At 45.6% G+C, this 26,867-nt stretch overlaps 1 protein-coding gene across 11 annotated transcripts in view; it reads right to left on the bottom strand.

Annotated features, from left to right (window-relative positions):
• The window catches only part of Ebf1 (EBF transcription factor 1), a 393,351-nt gene that overhangs the window by 365,999 nt on the left and 485 nt on the right, over positions 1-26,867 (bottom strand). For 3 of the 11 annotated variants that reach the window (XM_039085048.2, XM_039085049.2, XM_063268303.1), the window contains exons 1-6: positions 22,231-22,345; positions 20,274-20,478; positions 20,022-20,178; positions 19,369-19,432; positions 18,650-18,705; positions 7,596-7,669 (exon numbers count right to left, since the gene is read on the bottom strand). In XM_039085048.2, the coding sequence (XP_038940976.1) occupies positions 7,596-7,669; positions 18,650-18,705; positions 19,369-19,432; positions 20,022-20,178; positions 20,274-20,311 (389 nt within the window). In that variant the 5' untranslated portion in view covers positions 20,312-20,478; positions 22,231-22,345. Of the gene's footprint in view, positions 1-7,595; positions 7,670-18,649; positions 18,706-19,249; positions 19,433-20,021; positions 20,179-20,273; positions 20,479-21,311; positions 21,395-22,230; positions 23,252-26,867 lie in introns of those variants that run through there. The other 8 variants (XM_006246117.5, XM_017596958.3, XM_063268302.1 and 5 more) reach the window with 7 other exon arrangements.

Below are 26,867 nucleotides of genomic sequence, written 5' to 3'. Positions count from 1 at the left end.
CATGCAACACCCGTGCAGATGAACCTGAAAGAACATGTGTGTGCACATGCGATACACGTGTGGATGCAGCTGGAAGTGCAAACGTGTGTATGTACATCTATATTTGTGGAATTCTGTACGCTAGAAAGAATGAAGTTACAGCTGACACAGTTCCGTGGAAGAAGTCTACATTATATTATGAGTTAAGAAATCAAGTTACAAAGTAGTGTGGACACTAGGAGTCCACTTCTGGAAGAATGAGTGAAGGAGAAGGAGGAGAAGAAAGAAATGTTCACAAGTCTGGTATATGTCCGCAGTTCACTTAAGTCTCCACCGCTTAACGAAGGTCTGCAGTGGTTGGCCAAGCCAAAGCTCGGTAGCTTCTGCCTGGTTTCTTTGCGGCTTCTGCATTCAACTATATACTTCATCCATTATCTAATTTTATTATCTGTCTTTCCTGCTTAACTTTTACAAAGACAGATACCTAAACTCTTAGGCTCCCCTCTACCACCGCAGCAAAGGCAACTAAAAGAAGTTGGATTTCAAAAGTTGACTTGTGAATAAATTCCTGAGAACATTAAGGATTAATCTGGAAAAGCCTAGAAGAGACAGTGGATGGAAGGAGGGACACCCTTCATTTCCATTCTGGTGTTCTGCTTTGTGTTGTAAGGACACACCTCTACTAGAAGAAATTAAAAAAAGTCAATCTCAAGCAGGAAGAAGCTTTACTTACAGCTCTCTTGCATTTGTATTTACATCTTTACTTATTTATTTATCTCTGCGTGTAGGTACACACATGGCTCTGCACGCATGTGGAGATCGGAGGGCAACTTGCAAGAGTTGAGTCTTCCTTCCTACCACGTGGGTTCCTAGGAATCAAACTCCAGTCTCAAGGTTGAAAAGATATCCACCAACCAGTAGCTTCCCAGAGCCAAGCAAAGCAAAGAACTGCCCTTCAGGTAGGGAATGGGAATTCCACAGGAAGAACAACAGAGCCAATTAATCTGGACCCTTAGGGATTCTCGGAGACTGAACCACCAAGCAAAGAGCATACAAGGGTTGGGCCCAGGCCTCCTGTCCATATGTAGCAGACATGCAGTTCAGTCTTCACGTTGGTCCCCCAGCAACTGGAGTGAGGCTACCCCTAAAGCTGTTGCCTGTCTGTGGAATACATTCCCCAAAATAGGCTACCTTGTCTGGCCTCAGTGAGAGAGGATGCCGCTATCCCTGCAGAGACTTGCTGTTCCAGGGGGGAGGCTTTAGTGGGGAGCCTCCACCCTCTCAGAGGAAAAGGGGAAGGAGAGGAACTGCTAAAGGAGGACTGGGAGAGGGATCATCTGGATGACCGAAGTAAATTAAAAAATTAATAAAAATTACAGTGACTAAAAACCAACAAACAAATAAATAGAGCTGCCCTTCAACCCTCTGACTGTCCATTGTTAAAATTCTTCCGCCTCAGCCTGACCTGACTCACTTCTTTCCACTAAAGTCAAACAAGGAGAGATGGCACTGACCTCTGCTATACCCAAGACAGGGAGCATTAACTGGGAGGGACAAGCCGAAAGAACAAATCACTGATGTCTAGGCAGAAGAGCGCTTTGCTGAAGCAGCTTCATAAAGGACACAGGTGAAGCACTTAACAGGAAAAGGAGCCATGCTGGTCAAAGAAGCAAACAGAGTGAGCACTCCATCCACTCACACGGTATCTCTCAGTCTCCTGCCATCTGTGCCTGCGTGGGCTCAGCACATGCCCCCCTTCAGCAGCCGTCTACTGAGGGGACTTGGATTTCGCTAATTTGATTTGCCCAAGATCAAGATCCCCCCAAAAAGGCAGGCAAGTGCCTGCTTTGCATCCCTTTTTAATCTGTAACCCAAAGGACAGGACAACCATGTGGCCAGTCACAGCAGTAGGTCCCCCCACACCTGGTGTGGGCTGTGTGCACTGGAGACTCTGAACAGCAACCTTTTCACCAGCAGGACCATGTATCTCCCACCGCACACTTGGGGAAAAGGCAGATTTAGGAGTCCCTCCCCTAGCAGTCTAACGCAGGTGGCAGATTTCTAGTGAGCTGACTCACAAGTTCATAAATCAGGGCAGGAAACATCTGACTGCTCCCTAGCCTTGGAGTCTGCAAATTCTCATCTCAAGCACTGTACGTAGAGCCTCTTGCCACTGGAGACAAGGGCCATTTGGGCAGTGGGGTGGGAACAATTAAGAACTGAAGAGGAGAGTGGGTAATGGGGGGTGAGGGTGTGCCTGGGAGAAGAGTGAGGGAGGACTTTGATCTTGATATAGAGCAAGTGAATAAATAAATAAATAAATAAATAAATAAATAAATAAATAAAAAAAATACAGGAAAAAGGAGTATTGTTAACATAGCTCTGATTGGGCCAGAACTCACTATCCAACACAGGCTAGCCTCCAGTTTACAGAGAACTCCCTCTGCCTCTGCCTCTGCCTCTGCCTCTGCCTCTGCCTCTGCCTCTGCCTCTGCCTCTGCCTCTGCCTCTGCCTCTGCCTCTGCCTCTGCCTCTGCCTCTGCCTCTGCCTCTGCCTCTCTGCCTCTGCCTCTGCCTCTGCCTCTGCCTCTGCCTCTGCCTCTGCCTCTGCCTCTCTGCCTCTGCCTCTGCCTCTGCCTCTGCCTCCTGGGTGCAGGAATTACAGAAAGGTGTAACTACTCCCTGCTAAACTGGACATTCTAGTAAAAATTAAGATTCCTACCCTACTCATCCTAAGTGGCTAGAGAATGAGCTATGTGAATTACCAGGACAGTTTGATTAATACCTACAAAGGGGATAAATTCTGAAGAAATTTGCTAACACTGACTCCATTCTCTCACACCTAAAGTTACCTGTCTTCAGAGCACTCAACCCTCGAGCGCTCAATCCTGTAGTCTCTCTGACAGGCACTCTTGGCCTTGTGTACTGCTGGGGTTAAGATCTGGTACTTGTCTCTCCCGGTTGGCTCGCTCCATGTTTGCAAGCATTGTGTAGCTTTCCTTCATTTCTCTAGAGTTCGTTTCCCCCCTGTATTCTTACTGGAACAGTGACCAGCACGTCGAGCCATGAGGGCCTATAAAAACCGAGATGCGCCTCAGGATACCTACATGGCTCTACTCCCTGAGTCACCGGCGACCTGGGCCTTTTTTCCTTTGTGTCTCATCAGCCCTAAAATCTCCTGTGGTTGATTTCCCCTTCTCACTCAATATGATCGTTCCTCTCAAGAACGCAATCATCAAGTCCTCTCTTCTTATTCTGAATTCCCAACCCCATCCTCCACAGAGCCTCAGTCCTTTCCTTTGAAAAGCAGAACCTGAAGCTGATTGTCTTTGACCAAGTCCTTCTTCCCAGCTCCAGGCCACAAGTCTGCTCAGCTGTAAACCTCCACAGAACAGCTCTGCTTAGACCACAAACACTTCTTCATGCAACCTCTAAAATCCCTCTCCCATCCACGGGTAGGATCTGTCTACAAATATCTGCTCCCTCCTTGCCATCAACAGAGTCCTTTACCCCAACCTTCCATCATATCACATCAAACCCTTCGCCCTGTGAAGTCTAATTAACTGCTTAAAGCCTCCAACTTCAAGCTCTCCTACTATGGCATGACATTTTCTTACTCTAAATTCCACAAGGCTTTTGCACATAGTAGGTACTAAAAAATAAAGACACATAGTCCCCGAACCAGGTACATTCAGGTTTTCACAGGCACTAAACCTCCCCCTTCGATGCTTTCTTACCAACAAAGTACCAAATACTTGGCCAGGCACAGATGAGTTCTCCACTACTGGTTCTATTAATACCGCTTCAAATCATAACAGTCTTTCTGTTCTGACTCTGTGGGGAGCATCGGGGTAAGAATTTATAGGGACTACGGCATTTAACCTTTGCTGCCACCCTGTGAGGTGGTGTTAAAAATCCCATTTCACAAGTGGGACAGCTGAAGCATGGGGTAAACTGAGTCACTTCCTGCCCTTTAAAGGGCTCGGCTGAATAAAGACAGAGAGTAAGGTATCATTGTAAGGACAGGGAGTGCTATGGAGTTAAAAGCACCAGGTACTCTGGGCTTACAAGGGGTTATGACTTGGGCCAAGGGCCAGAGGTGCTTCCCTGGGAAAGCCACACATCAGTGAGTGTCTGAAGGAGGAAATTGGACTAAACCTGGAAACAAGTAATGGAAAGAAAAAAAACCCCTATCACATAAACAGGCTAGCCTTGAGAGTTTCACGGTTCTTTCACAAAATAAAATAAGCAAGAACCTTCCTTAGGAGGGTGCCTCTGAGCAAGAAGCTTCCTTAGGAGGTTGCCTCTGGTCTGTGGTCTCCCTGGGTACTGGAAACTAGGAATACCTGCTGCCTGCTGCCTGCTGCCTGCTGCCTGCTGCCTGCTGCCTGCTGCCTGCTGCCTGCTGCCTGCTGCCTGCTGCCTGCTGCCTGCTGCCTGCTGCCTGCTGCCTGCTGCCTGCTGCCTGCTGCCTGCTGCCTGCTGCCTGCAGGGGTACCAAGTCCCTACCAAGTCCCCCTACTAAGCTGAGTTCTTGGGTTTCATTTGTGTTGAAACACTGAAATTAGGGTACTCATACAAGCAAACCCCTTATAGAATCCTACTCTGAAAAAAAATAAATAAAAAGATTCATAGAGCTATGTTATCTGTAGAACTTCACCACCACCACCACCACCACCACCACCACCACCACCACCACCACCACCACCACCACCACCACCACCACCTCTCCCCGTGATGGGTGTGATAGATTCCAAGGCTCCCAAAGGCAGAGCTTCTCTCATAATGTTACAGAAGTGCTCTGCATCTCCAAATCAAAGAGAGTTTGTCTCCGAGTGTCAATAATTATAAACTAATGATGGTGATTCCTTCAGCCGTCTCACACAATGGGGTCACCTTCTCCACAAAACACAATGGATTTTTTTTCTCTTTCTCCTCCTCCTCCTCCCCCTTCTTAATTTACAGCACCCGAGGCAGGACTGTCCCTTGCTTATCTCTCCCTTCTCCCTTCCATTTGGCTGTAATGAACAGAATACACCAAGCCCTTTTCTTGTGGATCGAAATTCTGTCTCCCTCCATCATAGGCAGCGCACTGTAAACGTACAGCTTCTGTGACATCCACGCAAAGTTTTATTGTGCCGTTAGCTTTGATCGAAAGCACTGCGGAAAGTTGTTTAGAAATTAAATATCTAAAACAAGCTATTTTAAAATCCAGGGCCTTCACTATTTCACGTCTGCAATGAAGAAATTTCATCTTGGGGAGAGCAAGCTGTCTTTCACACCATATGGCTAATGGTGGTGCATAGCAATTAGCCAGGCTGATTAATGGTGAACAGATTCTAATTTTATGCTTATAATTGAGGCTGCATTTGCACCCCTGGTGCAAATTCAGCACATCCCAACTTCCACTTACAACAGGCAAGAAATCAAGAGAAATAGGATGGTATGGAAAGTGAGAATTTTTTTTTCCTAAAGCCCCCTAAAGAGCATCAGATTTGCAATTTAAAAGACTGTTAGCCACACAATAGATGACAGGTTTGTGTAATGGGGTCAGGGTAGCCCGTAAACAAACAGTACCCCTTCCACATCTATAGGCAGCCGGGGAAAGCAGTAATCTGTAACATTAGCAAGATGACATTTGGAATATGGCTTTCCCCCTCTTAGCCACGCGGTACAAACAGCAGTCATTTGCCTTCCGTGGCTTGAGAATTTTATTTTATATTTTATTTTATTTATTTATTTTATTATTTTTTTTTTTGCTATTTTTATGTTTCTGAAAAATAGAGAGAACGTCGGCAGTAAAGCACACCAACCAGCATAATAAAGCACTTTGGACCAATGAATTTTAAAAACAAGGAAAATATAAACTGCATTAATGGGGGGAGGGGCTGTGCATGAGAGGCATAATATATCTCTAAGTAGTTCAAGAATAGAATTCTCTCCAGCATAATCCAAACATATGCAGATACGAAATGCAAATCGATGATGTATAGATAGCGCTTGGCCTGTTCAAGGGGATCCATCTTCCTGTTTCCTGTTTTGCTACAGTCATATGCAGCTCTACAGGGAGAGTTCAGTCTAATGGCATGTTAACGGTCAATGGCTAAAGTAATGGAGTGATGGTTGGGGAAAGAGTAACACAGACAAGGTTATGTTTCCACCGCTTTCCAGAACAGATCTTGCTCCTTTCCTTTTAGAACGGTGCAGCTCAGCTAGGTTATACCCAGTTCATACACACGGGCTAAAACTTTTTCCCTGCAATGAAGGAATCCCACACCATTTGGGAGTGTTGTGCTACTGTCTTAAGTCTGAAGAAAAACAACCTGGTTTTTGGAATAATTAACAGGTTTTACAAATCACTGAAGTGAAAAACGTGTGAAACTCTTGTATATCTTAGAACTATAAATCAGACATATTTTCTTAAAAGAGGGAAAAAAACAGGACTTTTATAGAAACAAATGTTAATGTTTGGGATTTCACTCGGAAAACACACAAAGCCCTTTCGAGTCTCTTTCCACCTGTAGAGTTGTGGATTCTTTGCCCCAAGAGTCCACGAGCAGCCAGTGAGGGCCAACCATGGCGAGAGGGCAGCTGAAGACCCATGCAGCCTGGTCAATGACATTCAGCAGCCAAACACACTTTGTGCCAGGGAGAGCCTGCTCAGCTAACAAAGCAATTAGGAGCCCTCCTCTGATGGCAAGTGGCATCTCCCGGCTTTGTCCAATTACTTGGGAAATGTTGGAAGCCAAACGCTGGGTTATTTTACAAGAAATAAGAGCATAAGTTAAAAGGCTGCCCCCTTGTCCCTCTCCAGTGCAGGTCTGGCCGAGGCCACGGATGGGGACTGTGTTTTCAGATGCCAGTTCAGCATGATCATAGCAGAAAGTGAAGAGACTCATCGGTGAGGAACGTGATGTCGTCTCTTTCTCACTATCCTTCCCCAAAACCCCAAAGCTCACTACCCCTAAGAAATGTTAGCTTCATGTTCGGATATATACAGGATAACTAAAAATAAACCATCCACAAGGAGAAAAAAAGAGAGAGAGAGAGAGGGAGAGAGAGAGAGAGAGAGAGAGAGAGAGAGAGAGAGAGAAAGAGAAAGAGAGAGAGAATGAATCAGTTTAAGGAGAAATGAGGCTCAGGTATGGGGGGGTGTAAGAACTCAAAAGGAGGAAGTGTAACTTTCAAGTTGACCCAAACAGAAGCCTCTGCTGACTTCAAGAGAACTCATGTTTTACTAAGCGTGCAGTTGAGCGCAAATGTCACCAAAAAGGAGGTTGTACTCGATTTGACTCCACTGGGAAGGATGAGGGAGAGTGCCACTCAGTGACCATGAACCGTGAGGTATCAAAAACGCAAACCGATGTCTTCCGAGATGAAATGTAATAACTGAGAACCACCGTGATCCTTGACAGGACTGCACGTGTCTAAGAATTCTTCTAGACGCTTTACCGAAAGCAAAAGGAGCATACGCCCCACCCCCACCCCCACCCCCAGTGGAGCTGATTTCACCTAGGTTTGTGATTCAAATTCATCTTTACCTCAAGGATGATGATGATGATGAGAGAGAGAGAGAGAGAGAGACAGAGAGAGAGAGACAGAGAGAGAGGTCTTACCTGCACATGATCTCGTGTGTGAGCAGTACTCGGCACATTTCCGGGTTCTTGTCTTGGCCTTCATACACTATGGCCTGAAAGTAAAGGCATGTTTTTAGCTAAAAATAGAAGCAAGTACCAGAGGGTTCCGTGTAACAATCCAGTTCTTCACCACCTTGCCCCTGCTGGGGGCCAATTAACTTTTAGGAGCACAAAACCTTACTGGACTGATTATTTCAGGACACATTGCTCAGGTCTGGCCCAAATCGAGTGGGGTGGGATATGATCCTCTCTGCCCTATCAGCTACCTCATTATGCACATCTTTGGACCAGAGCGTGTGCTGGGCATCTGTTGTCAAGACAACCATAGTTCTCTTCTTAATACAGAATAAAAATAAGTCTAATCAATAGAGAGGGAAGCTCCAGAAGGCTGAAGAAGCTGAAGTATTTTGTATTTCAAATATAGAGGGGCCTGTGGGTTGTTTGATCAGCCAGCCGCGTACACTTGCTTTCCACGCTGCTCCCAGCCCCCCACATTTAGCGTTCCACTGGCGAGTGAGTAGCAGGAAGCAAGTTTGGGAAAAGCTATGCGTCTATGCACCGACTACGTCATTTCTGAAGCGATTCAATCAGGGAAAACCCCTCTTCCTACCGAGAGGCTGAAAGCTAGTGCTGTTGCAGGGTGTACGCCCGCCCAGATGGGAACCCTTGCCAGCATATGCTGTGTGGGGGTTTGAAATCACAGAGTCAGCTCCCTGAGCAGAGAATTACATCTCACTCTCAAAATCTGGATTCCCTCAACCACCGTCCTCGGGTGCTCTGCTCCCTTTGCTTCTTTTGTAACACAATCAACATTTTGCCTTGGGACACCCATCAAGTTCCCCAAGCTTGCCATGGTTCTACAGGTTACTACCCCAGCCAAAGAGATACACAAAACGCCATTGGTAGACCGGGGGCTCTGCATCAGCATACATTTAACTCACTTAACACTGTATCACTGCATAATACTAATGTAACACAGCTTCAAATTGTTAATAAAATTACTTTCACACATTCACAGAACCCTCAGTTTCTTGGTGACAAAACTATTTAAATTAACCAGAGATTATTCTTACTGTTATGTGGTGCAGAAAAGTACTTCTGTGCCTAACTCACCATTCTCTCTCACATGCTATGTATGGTTTTGAACTTGGAGACAGAACCACAGTGACCTAAGACCCAGTGTAGACAGATCCATGGGTCGTGACCTGATTATAGTATCTAAGCACAGAGCAGAGTAAACTTTACAATAAATTAAAAAGGAAGAAAAAGTGGTTAGGCAAAAAAAAAGGAAATAAAAGAAAAGAAAAAGCACATTTCTCTAACATTGACCCATCAAAACTATCTTCTATGGCTAGCTCATCATAACCTTGTATTTAAAAAAGTAAATTTGTTTTTACTTTAACTGTAGAATTCTAAAATGGCTGAAAGAATATATTTAGAAGTCCAGGATAGAATATTCATTACCCAGATTCCTCAAATGTTTGCGCTTTACTAAATTTGTTTCCTATTTTCCTCTTTCTCCTAAATCACTTTTTAGCAAATTGCAGATATATCCTCAATATATCTGCATGCATTTCCTGAAAACAAGGCTTTTTCATGCATAATCACAGCACAATTATCTAAATCAGAAAATTAGCATTGATACAATAGAATAATCTAATCTCCAGACCTTATTGAGATTTACCAATTACCTAATAATGTCCTTTACAGCGAAAGAAAATCCTGTACTAATCACCGCGCTCAGCTGTCATTGCCGCCTTCCATTCCGAATATCCTCCAGTCACTGTGGTTCATGGCATTGGCACTGATGAGAACACAGGCCAGTTACTTTGTAGAATAACCTTCTGTCTGGGTTCTATTCTGGTTCTCCAGCTCATATGGAAGTCTTAGACTTCAAGGCAGGACAACAGCACACAGTGATGCTGAATTCCCTCTGAACCAGGCTCTACCCATCCACAAGTTTATTAACGGCATTCGTTCTAACCATTTGCTCAGAGCGATGCCCACCATCTACCAGTGACCACAGGCTAGCTTTTCACAATAGAATGTCATATCCCACCCCTTATTAGTCATTCAGAACTGTTGTCTGGGGCAATGACTTGCACTATGTTAACGTCCTACTATGTGTCAAATCTCTAGTCACTAGTTTTAGTGTGACTCTTCCTTCATATTTATCATATTGAGAGGGTGTGCACTACTGTGTGTGAGTGTGTGTATGTGAGAGTATATGTGTGTGTAGGTTTGTGTGTATATGAGAGAGTGTGTGTGTGTGTGTGTGTGTGTGTGTGTGTGTGTGTGTAGGTCAGAGAACAAATTTCAGGAGTTGGTTCTCTCTTTCCATCACGTTGAGATCAGAATTGAGCTCAGGTCTCCAGGCTTGCTCAGCAAGCCCCATTACCTTCTGAGCCTTCTTGCTGGCCCTTTCGCCAATATCTTAAATGACTTCTTCAAAGGCCCCAAAAGTTGCTTTATCCAAGAAAATGCATTAATTAAAAATATTCTGAAAACCAAACATTGAAGCAAGCAAGGTGGCTCATCAGGTAAAGACGCCTGCCAAAAAGCCTAAGGGCCCAAGTTCAATTCCCGAGACTTACACCGTGGAAGGAAAGAACCGACGATTGTCCTTTGACCTCCACACATACGCTGTGGTGCACTTAAGCACACACAAGCTAAATAATAAATAATTTTAATATTTTTAAAAACATAGATGTGTCTCTTCTATTTCCTGCAATCGCTGTTTTTTTTTTTTTTAAAAAAAATTCAAGAAAGAAACAGGGGAATTCTGCAGTAAAATAGAGTGGAAGAAAAATTCAAGAAAAGAAAAATTCAAGAAGAAAGAAAACACAGTAAATTACTGATTAGCTCTCAAGCATAGTGCTGGAAAAAAATTCAAGTGACGTGTTTCTGCTAGCTCCCATTGTCACTACATTGGCTCTATGTTCTCCTGAAACTCTACATAGCCTCTGCTGCAGCTCCAGGGTTTGCCTTGCTGCTAAAATAATAATAGTAATAATAACAATAACAACAATAATAATAACTCAATAAGTCAGTCTACAGGTCTAGAGAACTTTTCTGTGCTGGAGCAGGGAGGTGGCAGAGGAGACGAAATGACATGATCTGGGGGGACATGGCAGGCATATCAGTTACATAAGATCTCGGTTTGGAACTTTCTAGAGGAGATAAACATTACTATTACCAAGGCTGCTAGTTGAAATGAATGAGGCCACGATAATACCCAGTTAATAATAAGCTTCAAAGCAAATCCACTGAGGACTCCCCCAGGCAATGGATGACAGGGACTCCCAGAAGTCCTGTGTTTTCTCCTTGGTAACTGAACATCACTTGTTAAAGGCCCAGCCCCTCCATAATACATCTCTTTACCAGATACTGAGCTGCCGCTTTGCTTCTGGCAGTGGAGTCAAAACAGAGAATCTTTCTCCAAGTCAAGCATAGAAAAATGAAACCAAGAGTTTGGATTTGCTCAGAAATAATTAAGAACTCTGGGGAGATCTGGAATCGGAGGTTTCTGCCTTCCCTCTCCCTCTCCCTCTGCCTTCCGTCTCCCTGCGCCTGGATAGAATAAGAAGGGTTCTCGAGGCACAGGGGTAGAAAAAGAAGTACCTGCTTCTGGGGAATTCTGCAGTAAAATAGAGTGGAAGTCTACCATGGGATAGGAAGGGTAAAATTCCTGCCCCTAGAGTAAACCGCACAGTCGAGTTAAGGGAGCAAGCTTCCCTTAAACACACATGCATGCATGCATGCACATACACAAGACAGAGAAAATATTGGTCCAGAGGTGAGTGTTTAGACGGGACCAGGGGTAGGTAGATATGATAGATTTATTTGGGTGGCTCCAGTATCATGGTAACTTTAAGACAGACTCTCCCCCAATCCCACCCCCCACTGCTTCAAAGTTCCCACTGCAGCTTGCTCCCCTACTAAAAGCATCTCTACTGTGTACATTTAGCACGCACAGCAAGACTGGCTCACAGTTGAGCAAATCCAGACGTTAAACACCACCCCCAAGGGTAGGCATCTTCTAATGCCAATTTTGGAGGACAGGGGGCTTCAGCTTCTCTCACTAATGTAAATGTATGCTTCTGTGGGGTTTGAGACGAGATGGTTGAGGTTGGATCAGCTGGGAGATCCCAGGGGCATATAAACAGCCTTGACTATTTTAAGTGAAACCATTTTAATAGACAGCTGGCTTAGGATGCAGACAATGGAGCCCTGAGAAGAAGGCTTATTGTCATCCTCCACAGTAAATCATGCGTCTGCTCACAGGGAGGAAGGTGGTCTGCTGAGAAAGCAACAAGGACAACACTGGCTTAAATAAATCAATGTGTTTATCAGAAGTGTGGATGGGGGAGCTGCCACTCAGACGGGAGGGAGAGGGAGAGAAATTATAAAAACGCGTTATTGAAATAGATCCATCGAGGGTGAATCAAGTTGAGCTTTATCACCATAGAAATAATAATATGTTATAATATATATGTATATATATATAATCAAGTAGAAAATGCTGTTTACATTAACCCTGCCAAGGGCAAACAAACGCCTCAAGGCCATAGGGATGCTTGGACAGAAAGAAACGTAAAACAATAAACAGAAGTAACTTCACCTCAACTTTCAAAACCCATGCTACTCAAGAGACAAGTTGTCCAAACCGGTCATATTTGGAGACCCAACTTTCTGATAGGTCAGTAGTTGCCCTCTCTGAATGTCAGCCCCTAACAGAAAGTAACAAGCAAGCAGAAACGAATGCCTGTTCTTGTTTTCTGAATCATATTGTGTGTGTGTGCATGTGTGTGTGTATGTGTGTGCATGCATGTGTGATATATATATTATATGTATATATAATATATATGATTAACTTAAGAAGAAAACATGGGCATTGACAAAACCTTCATACCCTTGAAGAACAACAGTTTCACTGTCCAAAAGAGAAAATTCCATTCGTTTTAACTGCTTAATATTATATGTCAACATGGGCAAGTCTTAGAAAATCAGTCAATCCCTGTACCACACTTGCCTCAGTTACCACTGTTTTAAAAGTCATCTAGGTTTTCGAAAATATTGCTGAGGCTTAAAAGCTCACTGAGACTTCTTACTTCAGGGTAGAGACCACACAGCCAAAGGTGGGGGAGTTGGGGGGGACACACGGGGATCACACTTCAATGGGATGCTCACAGAAGTTCACAGAATTGAACTTGCTTTCTTTTGTTTACTTTTCTGATAGTTTTAACTCCTTCTGTCCCAGGCCACACTCAAGGGAGCAATGAGAAGGCACATTTTTCTCATTAGGAATTTGTCCCCGATTTGCAATAAGGGGTGAGGGGGAGGGAAGGAAAAGGAAGAGGAGAGGTAACAGAAATTTGAATTTCCCACATAAATCAAAACAATAACCCTGAAAATGATACTTCTATTTCTGAAAACAAAACAAAAAGCAAAGTCTATTTGTCACCTCAGAGAAAGGGCCATAAATATAAAAAACAGCCTTCTTCAACCAAAAGAGGAGTACCTTCCAAATATGAACTAAGGGTGATAGCAAATTACTAAGAATTCAGCTAATCAAAAGGCAATAATGATGTCTATAGTATCAATACACTGTACAGTAATGACTACATTCACCCACCACGTTCCACTGCCTTTCATTAAAACATATATATATATATATATATATATATATATATATATATATATAAAAGAGTGCTATGTAATATAGTCCAGTTTCCAGTAGGTGAAAGAACCCTAGTTAAAAAAATTAAGCCATGCCAAAGAAAACACCACAAACCTGGCATTCCATAAACAATTGTGTCACGCAACAATCTAACATTAATAGGAGAGTAAAAAATCAAAACTCATTTTGCCTCAAGTAGCAACTTGGCTACTGGCGGACAAATTGCAAAGATGTAATTTCAGCTCTGCAGCTAAGCAGGCCTGTTTTCAGAACTGAGTGAGGCAAGATATCAGATTCACTGTGCTGCTCAGTTACACCACAGCCCCGACTAAAAGGCAAGCACGTCCCCAGTGCAGGGGGACTTTCTGTTATACCCCTTCTGTCTGGAAGATCTCGAAGCCCTTATATTATTCAAATGCCCTAGGGTTGGGTGGGGACTAAATATTTCAAATAATTCCATAGGACATTTTTCCCCCCTAGAAGTAATAAACGATCTTCTACATGGATAGTTACTGCATTTACTGCGTTAGTAGATACAATTGACTTGTCAACTCACCCAGGCAGGAATGATAAAATCATAAGAATAGCTAGTTTATTATATACTTAATATATGCCAATCACTGTTCTAAGGTCTTAATATCTATTTAATTTCCACAGCAGAACTTTGAGTTGGGCGCAACCATTTTTCCCATTTGTTTGATTCTAAATTCATACATACTTTTTCATTCCTCGCTAAAACCCAATCTTCCCTGCTCCAAAACCTATGTCAACAATTCACGCATGCCCACGTCCTAACAGTCGTCATCCCCAGTAAGAAACACACAGATAGCGGGCTGTCTGTACAGCCATATGAGTTCGATAAATGCATCCCGACTAATATGTTCGTTTTTAATGCTGTTCAAACATTCACATGGAAACAGCTCTAGCGTAAATATCCCCGAACAAATGGCTGTATATTATCCAGGAGGGAGCAGTTGGGCCGCCAGACTGGGGAAGTACTAGGCCATCTGGCTCCGGCGAGCTCTCCAAAACCATCAGCTTTGTTTTCACCCCCAGACTCCAAACAACACATTTTCCACTGTGATGAGTTTACATTTTCCCAAACACAGGTCCTGATCATGCATAAAAATTCCAAACTTCTTCATTCCTCTATGTGCAAGGAAATTTAAATCACCTGCGTTTTCTGACATGTTACCGAAGGAGACAGAAAGCTGTTGAAATCTAGCCCCTGACATAAACCTGCTCTGTCCTCTCTTGTTTGACTCCCTGGGTATATGAAAGAGCCTCTTTGCTGGCCTGGTAAATTCCTTAGGAACTTATAGATACGTCGAAAAAAGAAAAACAAAATAGTGTCTATCACCAAATGAGCTGAAAGAGTAGTTAATCAAACCTATGCAGCCATGGTAGAATATAATGACATAACCAATGGGGGTAAAGTTATAGCAGCAACTTTAAGGGCTGGGAACCTCAGAATAAATACAGAAAGAAACAGATCTGACACCCTTCACGTTTACTGTCCCTGCACCCCACATTGTATCAGCACTGTTCACAGCCCTGCACCCACCCCACCTTTAAACCAATACATACAAACGTGCCGTGACTTCTGTTTGCCCTTCACAAAAATAAATAAATGAAATAAGGGGGGGCAGAGAAACACTTTGGTTTGGGGGCAGGGAATGTGAGATTGTGTTTCCTTTCTTCACCAAGTGTCACTAGGAAACACTCACTCTTAAAGCAAACTAGTGTAAGAAATGAGCTGGTTCGGTGTGTATTAACTACTTAAGGACAGATCTCAATCTCCCTCTCTCTCTCTCTCTCTCTCCCTCTCTCCCCCTCTCAATGAATGAACCACAGAGGACATCGAATCTCAAATCACACATGCAAAGCTGAAGTGAGACAGGTTAAGCCTCAGGCCTCCCTAACTGGGTCCACGAGAGCTTCTGCAGTTGACGCTGCTTCTGGATGCATTAGCCATAAACTTCTGGATTCTAAGGGCTTCTGCCTGCTCACTAATAGAATACCAAAAACAGCAACAACACAAAAACAATCTATTTTTAGGCCAGCTAAACTTGGTTTTCGAACAACCCTTCCCAAAAGCAAGACATTTCTTTTCTGATCGAACGGGTTTTGATTTGGTTGTCGCTCTGTTTTGTTTTGCTCAAACTTTTATATTTTATACCCCATGTTTTACAAAAGAGAAAAAAAAAGGGATAAGAAGAGGGGACCTCGGAGTCTTCTGCATTTGCTCCTAATGAGATTCCATAGTACTACAGAGTAGGGCCCAAAATTAGGAATCCTTCCTCCAAATAGTCTAATGAGACACTTTAGGAAGGTGTGAAACACTGTGTCATCCTCAGACATCTGGGTTGATTGAGTGCATTTCTGTCTGGCCTCCGTGTCGTTGCTAGATGTACTCAAAATGAGGAACAGCCTGGGCAGCTGTAGCCCAGCCACTCTTGCGTGGGACTGGCTGATGATTCCGTCTGAATGTTAACCCCAGCTTGTGAGTCAAGGGTACAACATCACGTGTGCAAAGGCACGTGTCTATTCACAGGAGGGGTAGTAGTAGGGTCACCAAACAACGGAGACAAGATTTCACGGTGGCCAGGTACTCCCTCCCCAGCTCTGGTGTTCTTAGACCTTGAGAGTTGTGCTCTGTTCCACACTCTGAATATCAAAATCTGAAATGCATCAGGAAGCCCTTCGCAGAGGGCAACGTTGCCACCCAGTCAAACAGCCTCCGTCACTCCTACTTAAATGGGCCACTGTCTATAGCTACATAGAACCAACACTTTTAGAAGGTTTAAGTCAGACTGAGCGTTTAATTACCACAGAATAATTTCAAACTACAGGGAGATCACTCCTGGAGCTAAGTGTAAACATGACCCCACCCCCCCACCCCACCCCCGCAGCTAAGAAAATACAGCTTCCGGTATCTCTATCTGCCTTTTTGGAGTGCATGATATTAACTGAGCCCATAAGAAGGTTACCTACTTCTAAAACTTTGGCAGCCTGGAGTCAAAGGACAAGCAACTGGATACTGAATACAGATTGCCTTTCAAAGTGAAAGTTATAGAAAGGGCGGGTACCCAATCACCATGAAAGCAGATGGAGACATCTTAAATTGTCTTTTGTCTTGATACGTTTACACCAACTTAGATAACTGTTAATTTTTTTTCAGATTGCTCCTGGCTAGAATATATAACTACATGTATTTATAACTTAAACTTACATATATGGCAAATGTCTTTCTCATACCTGTTATTTTTTTTTAAAGGAACCATTTCCCCTCTCTCCCTCCCCCATGGAATTTATGATGCTGTCATAAAGATACCTTCAGCTGTAGCTTAAAAAAAAAAAAAGAACTCCATGGCCCTGTTAGTAAAATGTTTGTCATATTGCTTTATATTTTTAAAAAAATTCCTTCCACTGTTCTCATATGAGAGAGTTTGTTGATAAGAATCAATTCTTAGTAGCAATATTTGCTTAGGGAGGTAGGAATTAAAAGTTTTGGGGAGATTTAAATCAAACAGAAACAATGTCTCCAAACTTATTGCAACTTTATGCTCCTTGGAGTAGAGCTCCTCATAGCTCTCGGCCTGCACTTGCAGTGGTCAACTACATAAACACATCGACCCTGTACAGTTGTTGGTGTAGATGTCCTTTCTCTTAAAAAGTAAGTCCTAATAAATACTTGTGGAGTAGGGGTTAAGGTTCATTCTTTCCCCTCTGGCTTCCCTGTTTTCACTCCTCTCTGACGAGAAGGACAAGAAATGACACCCATCGTATCAAAAGCTGTTTTTGAAAAACCAAATTCCACCTAATGTATTTTGTTTTGATATCAGAAAACATTTTTAAAAAAACACTAAATCAAGTTTTTTTGTGTGTGTTTCTGCTCAGGAAAAAAAAATCAAAAGTTCAGTGTCCAAAGGACAGAGAATTACTCTATGTAGCAATCAAAAGAATTCAAGAGAATAACTGTAGCTAGAACAATAAATGGGAATTCACTCTGAGCTGTCAACTAAGAAATAAACACAGTCTTCCAGGGGCAAAAATACGTAAGGGAAATAACACGATAGCAATTTTAGACACTTATTACTTTAAAAATATGCTTCCTGTCCATAATTCCATATATTTTATTTGCATTACAATATAAACATGATAATCAACATGAGCTGTGATTAAATGCTTCTTGTTAAGATTTCCGACTCCCAACAGCTTATTAATGTGTACTATGCACATTATAGCCAGGCAGATCTAAAGCTATTTTCAATTATCCATGAACACCCTAATTCCAAACTTTCTAAGCCAGTGAAGGAAGAACACCCTTCCTTGTTTTAAAAGGAATATTTAAAATGTCAATCAAATAAACACATTTCAACCCTGCGATAAATTACTGTTTGCTGTACAAGAGATAACTTTTCCTTTTGTTTGGAATTCTCCCCCCCTCAATAAAGCCGTCTTCTCTTTTTCTGTTACTTCAACTAACTAACCAGCTACTTCATTCTGAAACTATACTTTTTCTTAAAATCAAGAAGGGGGATAGATTAAAAAAAAAAAAAACTTCCTGTGCCTCATTAAAATGTCAAGCCTCACTTCCAACTCGGCTCATAATTGTATCTTTTAAAACATAACTCAACCTTAATGTATACTGCCTGACACTGTGTGTTGGCAAGCTTAAGAAAATGCTGTCTGTGTACCTTTAAGACAGAAAGCTAGCTAGCTCTTGTTCTCTGGCTTACAGCCAAACTTGGAGGCCAAAGCAGGAGGGTTTTTTTTTTTTTTTTTTTTTTTTTTTTTTGCAAATATCCTTGAACAACTGTAGGCTCCCACTTCCAACACTACCTTCCAATACCATCGCCTTTAAGAAAATAAAAAAAATCTGTGCAGAGTTCATTTGCAAATTCCAACAGCTTCATTTCTAAAGAAGCCAGAATTACCTCTCCCCAACTCCCCACCCCCAAACCAATTCCTCAGGCCTGAGCCTTGGGGGAGACCTGGCTGGTTTGCGTTTCAAGAGTTCAGTCCATAAGGCCACCCCGGAGGGGGTTGTCTCTAGGGCTCTTTTTGCTTCCCCTAGGACTCCTTGGCCAAGCCAGAGGAAGTTCAGGCCTTTTTCCTTCTCTCAGCACCCCAGGTTTTAATCGCCAGGCCTGGCTTTCCCAGGGAGACAGTGAGCCTCGAGCAGAAATGGTCTGGGAAGCCTGCGCTGCAACAACTTTGCCAGGGCCACCCTGGCTTAAGAGTTTGCGTCCCAGTCATCTTTCAGTAGCTCAACCAGCTTTTGAATTGCAGCAAATTTGGTGACCTGAGAGTCGTCCGTCCCCTCCGTGTGGAATTTTAAGAAACTTACTTGTTTTGTCATGGAGTCGATGAGGCGCACGTAGAAATCCTGTTCGGTCCTTATCCCTGGGGGTGGAGGGAGGAAGGAAAATTAAGAGAGGGGATAAGCCCTGAAAGAAAAGAGAACTCCACAATACACATAACAATAGCAACAAACAAAAACTGCACACAATGGGGTCCAAGGCCAAGGGGAACTCCCGCTGTCCTGAAAGGGGCGAGCCAAGACTTTCCTTCCCAGAATCCAGAAAGGATCTGCGGGCCTACTCCCTTAGAAGCAAGCCTCCTCCAAGCACTGGAGCTAGAAAAAGAGGGAAGCCCCTCAACCTGGCCATTCTTCATCCCCCAGGCTAGAGTCCCTCTGAAGCCGCCTGGATCCGTCAGGAGCACCTCCACTCCTACCCTCCCACTCCCACCCCCAAAAATAACCCGAAGAGCCTTGAGACTTGGAAATTTGGCCGAACAACACAGGCCTCAAGAAGGGGAGAAAGAAGACAAACGAGTGGTCTTGTCAGGGAAAAGTGGCCTCTGGTCAGCCCTGGACTGACCAAGCCGCCCTCTGCCTCCTCAGGTGAGAAACTTCTAGAATGAAATTTCGGAGAGGCCTGTTCACCTGGAGGGTGGCTGACGGCTGAGCTTCGCTGGGGGGCTTTCGTCCACCTGGAGCTCCGTGAGCCCCCTGCCCTGACCCTGAGCCCCAGGGTGCTGGCACCGACCCGACAGGAGCCTCACCATTGCTGTAGAGGAGCTGGAGCCGGTAGTGGATCCCATTATTGGTCTTTTCGCTGTTGGCTTCCTGGTTTGCAGCAAGGCCCAAAGACACAAGAGACGAGGAAAGAGGTCTCCGTGAGCGAGTGCACCAACTTCAAGGCAACTTTTCCCAAATGGGACCCCCCCCAAATCCTGTAAAGCCAGCCAGCCCCAATAGCAACAGAAATTGTGGCAAACTTAATCTTTTCTCCACAGTCATCCTGAACTGCTTTCTTTCTACCATTCCAGAAATTTCTGTGAGATGCACATGGGTGAGACTCTTCCCAGAGTCTGGGGACTGCAGCCTGGGCCATCTGAGGCAAGCAATGCAGATCTGATAGTTCGAGCGAGCACACCCCTAGGCTCCCAGGGCTAGAGTGAAGTAGGGTTCCGTTCATTTTCCCTGGAATCTCTCCAGTTCTGGGGGCTCCATGTTAGCTTTCTGGAGCAGGACCTTGTGTCCCAGGAGCCTGGATTCGTCCAGGACGGGAAGTAGTTGGAGGCGAGGGGGCGGGGGTGGGGGGCTCTCACAGGAGTGTGAGCAAAGCTTTGCCCACACATGGAGGCGGCTTCTAAGGAGCCTGGGCCTTCTCTCTGAGCCCGGGACTACTGGGGACTGCGTTGCGCCCACTTACTTTTTCCTTCTCCACGAACCCCACAAAGGCCGTCCTCTCAATCTCCACGGGCTGGCCCTGTCTGTCGTAGAGGGCCAGGACGAAGTGGAAGAAGTTGGATTTCCGCAGGTTAGAAGGCGGCTGCTTCTCAAAGTGAGCCCGGGCCAGACCCACCCCGCTGCGACCAAAGACGCAGAGTTAGATGGCTAACCCAGACTGTGTCCCGCACCCCTCTGTCACCCAGGACACGCGAGCGAACCCCCCAACACCCACCTTCTCTGCTCCCAAAACATCTCCTGGGCTCCTTCCATGACCCATCAGGAGCTCTAGCGCGGCTGAGGAACCGCACAAATGTCACTCATGTCCCTGTCCTCCCCTTCCAGAGACAGCGGGTCATCAGAACTCAGAGGTGTGAAAGTTTTGTTTGGGTTTTGGGTAGGAGATGAAACGCTACAATCTTTACTCCACTGGAAGCGCACTGCGTGGAGAGGAAACGTGACCGTGGGTGAAGCGAAAGGGGGTTAAAGAGAAAGTGCGCAGTTTACTACTTCGAAGGCCAGGGCGTGGGAATGGGTTCCAACTACGCCTCCAAATCTCGCAAGTAAGTGGGCAGGTGGAAATGTATGCAGGGATGCTAGGCTGCTCGCTGCAGCAGCCACCCTCCAGGAAATTCCCTGGCCTCCTCCAGCTGCCGGTAGCCGGCCTCAGCACGCTAATTTTCTACACAAACACAAGCAAGGGGAGAAGGGTCCCAGATTGGGACTCGCGGCTATTAGAAATGATCGATCGCCATTGGAAAGGGAACTGGGGCGTTCTGTTTTACTGTTGTAGGTGGCTGTTGTTGTTTGGTTTAATTGTTTAATGAAAGACCTGTCTTGACAAAGTTTTGCCATTCTGAAAAATCATCCTCACACATTGCAGAAACCAAGGCTGCTTGGCTGAGAAGATCCGTCTGGGACTGGGGACTGAAGATTGGGGTGCCCGGGAACACCACAATGTCAGCCCAAACTGCAGGACACTGGCGGGCAACACACACACACACACACACACACACACACACACACACACACACTTTCGCTTCCAGCCTAGTTACCCAATTCACTCTCACTACCAACCACTCCCAACCCTGTGCTCAGCGGGATGGAAACGGTACAGGACAGTTGTCCCTAGTCCTTGCCCCCCCCCCAAAAAAACTGGAAAGATGGAATTACTCTCCCTTCTCCCTCTGCACCTTATATGTCTAATGGGGCCTGGGCCCACAAACTTTTCCCTAAGCCCAGCTGGTGGCCAAGAATGAAAAGAGCAAGGTACCATTTCTCACTTGGGACCAGGAGCCCCTGGACAGGGCACTGGGTGTGTCCAGGGAAGTTCCTCAAGTTGGCCTCCAAGAGCATGGCTTCCAAGCCACTCAGTGTAGGGTCTGGAGAGCTGGAGAGGGACTGGAGGAGTCCAAGGTGACAGGGGATGAGAAAGGCTTTTAGGAGATGTGAGAATTAAAGTTGGAAATCACTCCTCTACAGGCAGACTGAGAAAAACTGAAGGCTAAGGGGTGGAGAGAGGGGAGAGTAAAGAACCAGATAGGAGAGAAATGGGGAGAGAATATAGGGAGGAGACAGCCGGGTGAGGAAAGAGTAAAGAAAAAAGAAGGGTGAAACTGAGAAGGAAAGAAAGAGAAAAAGAGTGGGGAAGGACAAGGAAAAATTAAAGAAGGTAGAAAAAAGAAAGGAAAGATAGGGAGAAAGGAAAGAAATGTGAAATGAAATGGAAAGGAAGAAAGAAAGGGGAGAGAAGAAAATTAAGAAAAAAGAGAAGAGAGAAGGAACGGGGGAAAGGGAAAGAACTGAAGAGAAATTAAGGAAGCGAAGGGAAGGGAAGGAGAAGGGGAAAAATATATAGCCACCCAGAAAAGAAAACAAGCGGTCAGAAAAGCGCAGCTATCCAACACCGTGCTGCAGAGACTCCTCTTCTGGGTTAAAACAAAACGAAAACACTCGCAGATGGGGCTGCGGAAAGTGCCGACAAAGCTTGGGCTCGGCTCCCTCCGGCAGCTCGCTGTTCTCTGGCCGGCGGCGACGAGTGCTGCGCAGCCGGGGAGCGCGGAGCCCAGGCGGCGAGCGCAGCGCAGCGGCAGACGCACTCGCGTGGCCGGGCCCCGGGTAGCGGCGCCGCGGTCTCCGGGCTCTCCCGCTAGCCGGCGGCCTCTCCTCCACGGTCCCCCAGCGGTACCCACCTCTGCGCCGCTGTGTTGGCGTCCAGCACCCCGGCGCCCTGCATCCACGTCCGCACCGCGTTCATGCCGCTGCCCAGCGGCTCTTCCTTCATACTGCTTCCACTCCGTTGGATGCTTTCCTGGATCCCAAACATGAAAACAACCTTTTCTTGTGGAAAATCTCCTCCCCTTTGAAAATATTAAAAAAAAAAAAGGAAAAAAAAAACTCCAACCACAGATTTTTTTTTTTTGAGTCGATGAAACTCGCGCTACATCAAGGCGGGCTGAAAAGCAAAATTTTTAAAAATGTAAACCTTCGCTCAAAACTGAGCGATAACAAGGAGGGGGGGGCGAGGGAAAAAAAAGAAAGGGAAAATCCAACGAAAAGACCAAAATTAAGAAAAAACAGAGATGTATGCTTGGCTGTTGGGGGTTGTTTGGTTGGTTGGTTTTGAGTTTGGGTGCTTTTTTTTTCCTTTTTTTTTTTTTTTTGCTTTTTTTTTTTTTTTTTTGCTTTTTTTTTCTTTTTGTAGTAATCACAGGCCGTTGGAGAACAGGAGGGGCTGGAGTTTCCTTTTGTAGCGGTACCTTCACTTGAAGAAGCAGGAAGAAAAAAACCACCCTGATGACAATTTAAGAAACAATAGATACGACTCTCGAAGCCGGCTTGGCTACTTGAAGTGTCATTTTCCACAACCAGGCAAGTTTTTTTCTCTCTCTCTTTTTTTCCTCCTCCTCTCTCAACCAAAGATGTTTCTTTCCTTTCCGTGCGTGTAGATGAGGACGCTGGTTGCTGTAGACAGATACACCGGAGAGGGTGGGGGGAAGGGGAGAGAGAGGGAAAGAGGAAGGGGGGGAGGGAAAGAGATAGAAAAAGAGAGGAGAGGGAGAAAGAGAGGGGTGGACCCTGCTGGATGGAGATTCTGTTTTCTCCTTGCTAAAATAGAAGTGATTTGCAGGCTCTCCCTGTGGAATCCAGTTTGACTCTCCCTAGAGCTAAACACAGGCACACTAACCCCAAAGGGAAGGAGGCGGGGCCCTCGCAGCCTGGACACGCCCCTTCTTTGCATAACGTCATCCTTCCGCCTTATCGCAGCCAATCGCAGCTCCCGAGCTGGCTTGTTCACAGAGCCTGGCCACACTCCCTCATTAACATCCTTCTCTGGGTGGCGCAGGGGAGCCGCCAAAGTTCCCGGCAAAGTGGCGAACGAGGGAGCTCTGAGCACCAGCATCTAGGCTGGAGGGAGCTCGGCCGTAAAGAGCAAGAAAGGGGGCAGAGGGAAGGAGATGGAGGTATCCTGAGCCGAAGGGGTATGCGCCATGGCAGTTCCTGAGCATCCCCTCAGCGCCCAGAGCGCGACGGAGGCGTACTGACTGCGTTCTCCCTGGGCAGACGCCTAGTCCCTTGCTCGGCTGTCCTAGGACTTCGGGGGCAAACTTGGAGGAAAAAGGACTGACCAGGCAGAAAAGCCAGGATGCCCATCCCAGGTGCCCAGCTCTTCTCTCTGAAGCAAGGGTAGCGGGTTGAACTTTGTGTGCGAGCAAGATCGAGACTTGTGGGCCCTCGGAAGACACACTGTCTCCGTGTCAGGAGAGGTAGAGAAGCCTATTGCCCCAACGAATACTTTAGTAGATCGCACAAGGGATTGTGTGATCCAGACTCGGTCCTTAGCAGGCCTCTGAAATGCCTCTGATTCTGGGGTTAGCCCAGACACAAACGCTGTTGGGCGCGGTTCTTACTCGGTCACTTCAGCAGTCTCTTAAGAATGAATAGGTCTCTGGGACTGTGCCAGGGTGAGACTCTAAATATCTTCAGATCCCCAAACCCCTCTCCTGCTCCGCAAAGTAGCTTTATTTTTCCTTACCAACACAGCAAGGATGTTGCCTTCTCTGATTAGCTGGTTATTTGGCACACAGAGTTCTTTCTGTTAAACGCGAAGGGGGCTTAAGCCAACTTCCATCACAACCGCAGGGAGACTGGGAAGTAGGGAAGAGAGATGAGAGCGAGGGAGGGAAAGGAAGGAAAGAGGAGGAAGTGGATAAGGTGGAAGAATGTAAGGGGAGAAAAAGAAGGAAGGAAGAAAGGACGGAAGGAAGGAAGGGAGGAAGGAAAAGGAGGAGGAAGAGGGTAACTTGTCTCCCACTCCCACCTCAGGCCTATTGGCCTTGGTGTTGTGGCTGAAGAGGAAATGGGTGGAAGTTTATGGGTAATATGCCTGCCCCATCATTATTTTTTTTAAAAAGATGCAACGTTTAATAAGCTCATGGTAAACTGTATCATTACCCTCAGAGGACATCCTGGATGCAGTCAAGGCTGCTAAGGACTCCTTGGGGGAAAATTCTTTGCCCCAAATCTAGATTCCCTTTTCTTCTGGTCTTCCTTGGCCCTCTGATTTATAAAATGTATCACTGTCAGCGATGGAAAGGAACACACATCCCTGTTGAATGGAACAATTAAGGCCAGCAAATGTAATGCTTGGTGTGTCTGTCCAAGGAGGAAAGTGGAGCCCTTTTGTGATGAAAGATTGGGTGTATTCCAAGACTACAGGTTGAATGCATGGCCACTATCTTCAGACACAACTTTATCTATTATCTAGCTCCCAGACTATTTATCTGGACTACACATGTGCTGGGACATTTTTTTTCTGGTACCATAATTAATGCCATCTCCTCCAAGCCATCTCAGCAGAGATCATCTGATCCCATAGCATATGCCAGAGTTTCTGGCAAACAGTAGGTAGAGTGTGTGTGTGTGTGTGTGTGTGTGTGTGTGTGTGTAAAACCTTCCTCATCTCTTTAGAATTTAAATGTACAATTGTAGCTGGGCCTATTAAACTTTTTCCAAAGCTCCAAGCTTTTGCTGATGTCCCAGACCCAGGATCTTCTTAACTTCAGGGCTTCACAAAATGAGTTCATTCCTTAGGTTCAGAGGTGATCCTTTAAGGTAGGGGCATCAGGAAGCAGGGGCCACCCTCCTGCAATGGGTCCCGGGAAGTCCTAGCTTAAGACTCAGGCCTCCCTCCTTAAGTACTTGAGTCTCAAGACTTTTTAGTAATCAGACCAAAGCATTAACGTTGTATGTAGTAGGGTAGAGGTCCTGGTGGTGGAAAGCACACAGTCAGGAAAAGATCATTGCTGGAAAAGAAGAAATGCGGTCATACTGAGGCCTGCGATTAACAAGAGTCACAGAGAATATAGACATCTGGACGTCATCCACGAAGGATCCTGGTGCCACTCAGTACATGAAACCCACTATCCCAAAAAAAAGAGCCTGGTACAGAGAATGCTTTTTAGCTGTCCAGTTCTCCAGAAACTAGGAAGGAAGCAATGTTCATATCCATCCACTAAGCTAAAGGAGGAGAAGTAGAAGAAGTAAAAGTAGTAGTAGTAGTAGTAGTAGTAGTAGTAGTAGTAGTAGTACTGGGAGGAGGAGGAGGAAGAGGAGGAGGAGGAGGAAGAGGAGGAAGAGGAGGAGGAGGAAGAGGAGGAAGAGGAGGAAGAGGAGGAAGAGGAGGAGGTAGAGGAGGAAGAGGAGGAAGAGGAGGAGGAAGAGGAGGAGGAGGAAGAGGAGGAGGAAGAAGAGGAGGAAGAGGAGGAGGAAGAGGAGGAGGAAGAAGAGGAGGAAGAGGAGGAGGAGGAGGAAGAGGAGGAGGAGGAAGAGGAGGAAGAGGAGGAGGAAGAGGAGGAGGAAGAAGAGGAGGAAGAGGAGGAGGAGGAAGAGGAGGAAGAGGAGGAGGAGGAGGAGGAAGAGGAGGAGGAGGAAGAGGAGGAGGAGGAGGAGGAGAAGGAGGAGGAGGAGGAGAAGAATCTTTGGACAGCACAGCACAGATCCCCTTTGGCCTGACAGCCAGTGGGCACCTCACCTGGGATGGTGGTGACATATTTCACTGTCATTAAACAGAGTGCATTCGTAGGTTTTCATCTAGGTGAATTGCCTTTTAACTTGGCTTTTGCAGCCAATAATAAATGTTTAAGTATAAGGAGACTAGAAAGAGAGTGGAAAAGAGAGAGGGGCCTTACAGAAAACTGAGTGTTCTCTCTCTCTCTCTCTCTCTCTCTCTCTCTCTCTCTCTCTCTCTCTCCCTCCCTCCCTCCCTCCCAAGCTCCCTCCCTGCCAAGCTCCCTCCCTCTCCCCCTCTCCCCCCTCTCTCTGAACATTCAGATTCCTGGGCCTCGTTCACAGCTGCGCATAGGAGCCTCTGGCAATGGTACCTAGGAATCTATATTTAAAGACACTTAGGAAATCTTGCCTTCTCTCCAAACAAAGAGATAGGGAAGGAGCCACTGTAAAGAACAGGTTTCTTCTGGCATGATGTTTTCCTGTTGAACTTCTAGCACTTTCTTCAGCTCATGGGTGGTGGGGGGGTTCATGGATAGGTTCTCAGAGGGTTCACACTGCCAGGCAGGGCTGCCCAGCTGTCCTCCAGTGCTAGAGGAAGTTGAGGCTAGGGCACAAGAATCCCCTCCCTCTGTACCCTTCAAGCCTAACTTCTGGCACCCAGGCTGTCCCAAACATCTGTAAACCCAGACTCCCTCTCATGGGGCATATAAAATGATGCAATATTTTCTAGGGGCTCCGGTAGAACTATGCTCCCCTGCTTGCCCTTCAGTAAAAAGAAAGACACCCCTGAATTTAGTGAAACTGGGACCAGAAGGAA

Source organism: Rattus norvegicus, chromosome 10, assembly GCF_036323735.1.
Source record: "Rattus norvegicus strain BN/NHsdMcwi chromosome 10, GRCr8, whole genome shotgun sequence".
Classification (NCBI taxonomy): Eukaryota; Metazoa; Chordata; class Mammalia; order Rodentia; family Muridae; genus Rattus; species Rattus norvegicus.
This window is presented reverse-complemented; position numbering and strand designations above follow the sequence as displayed.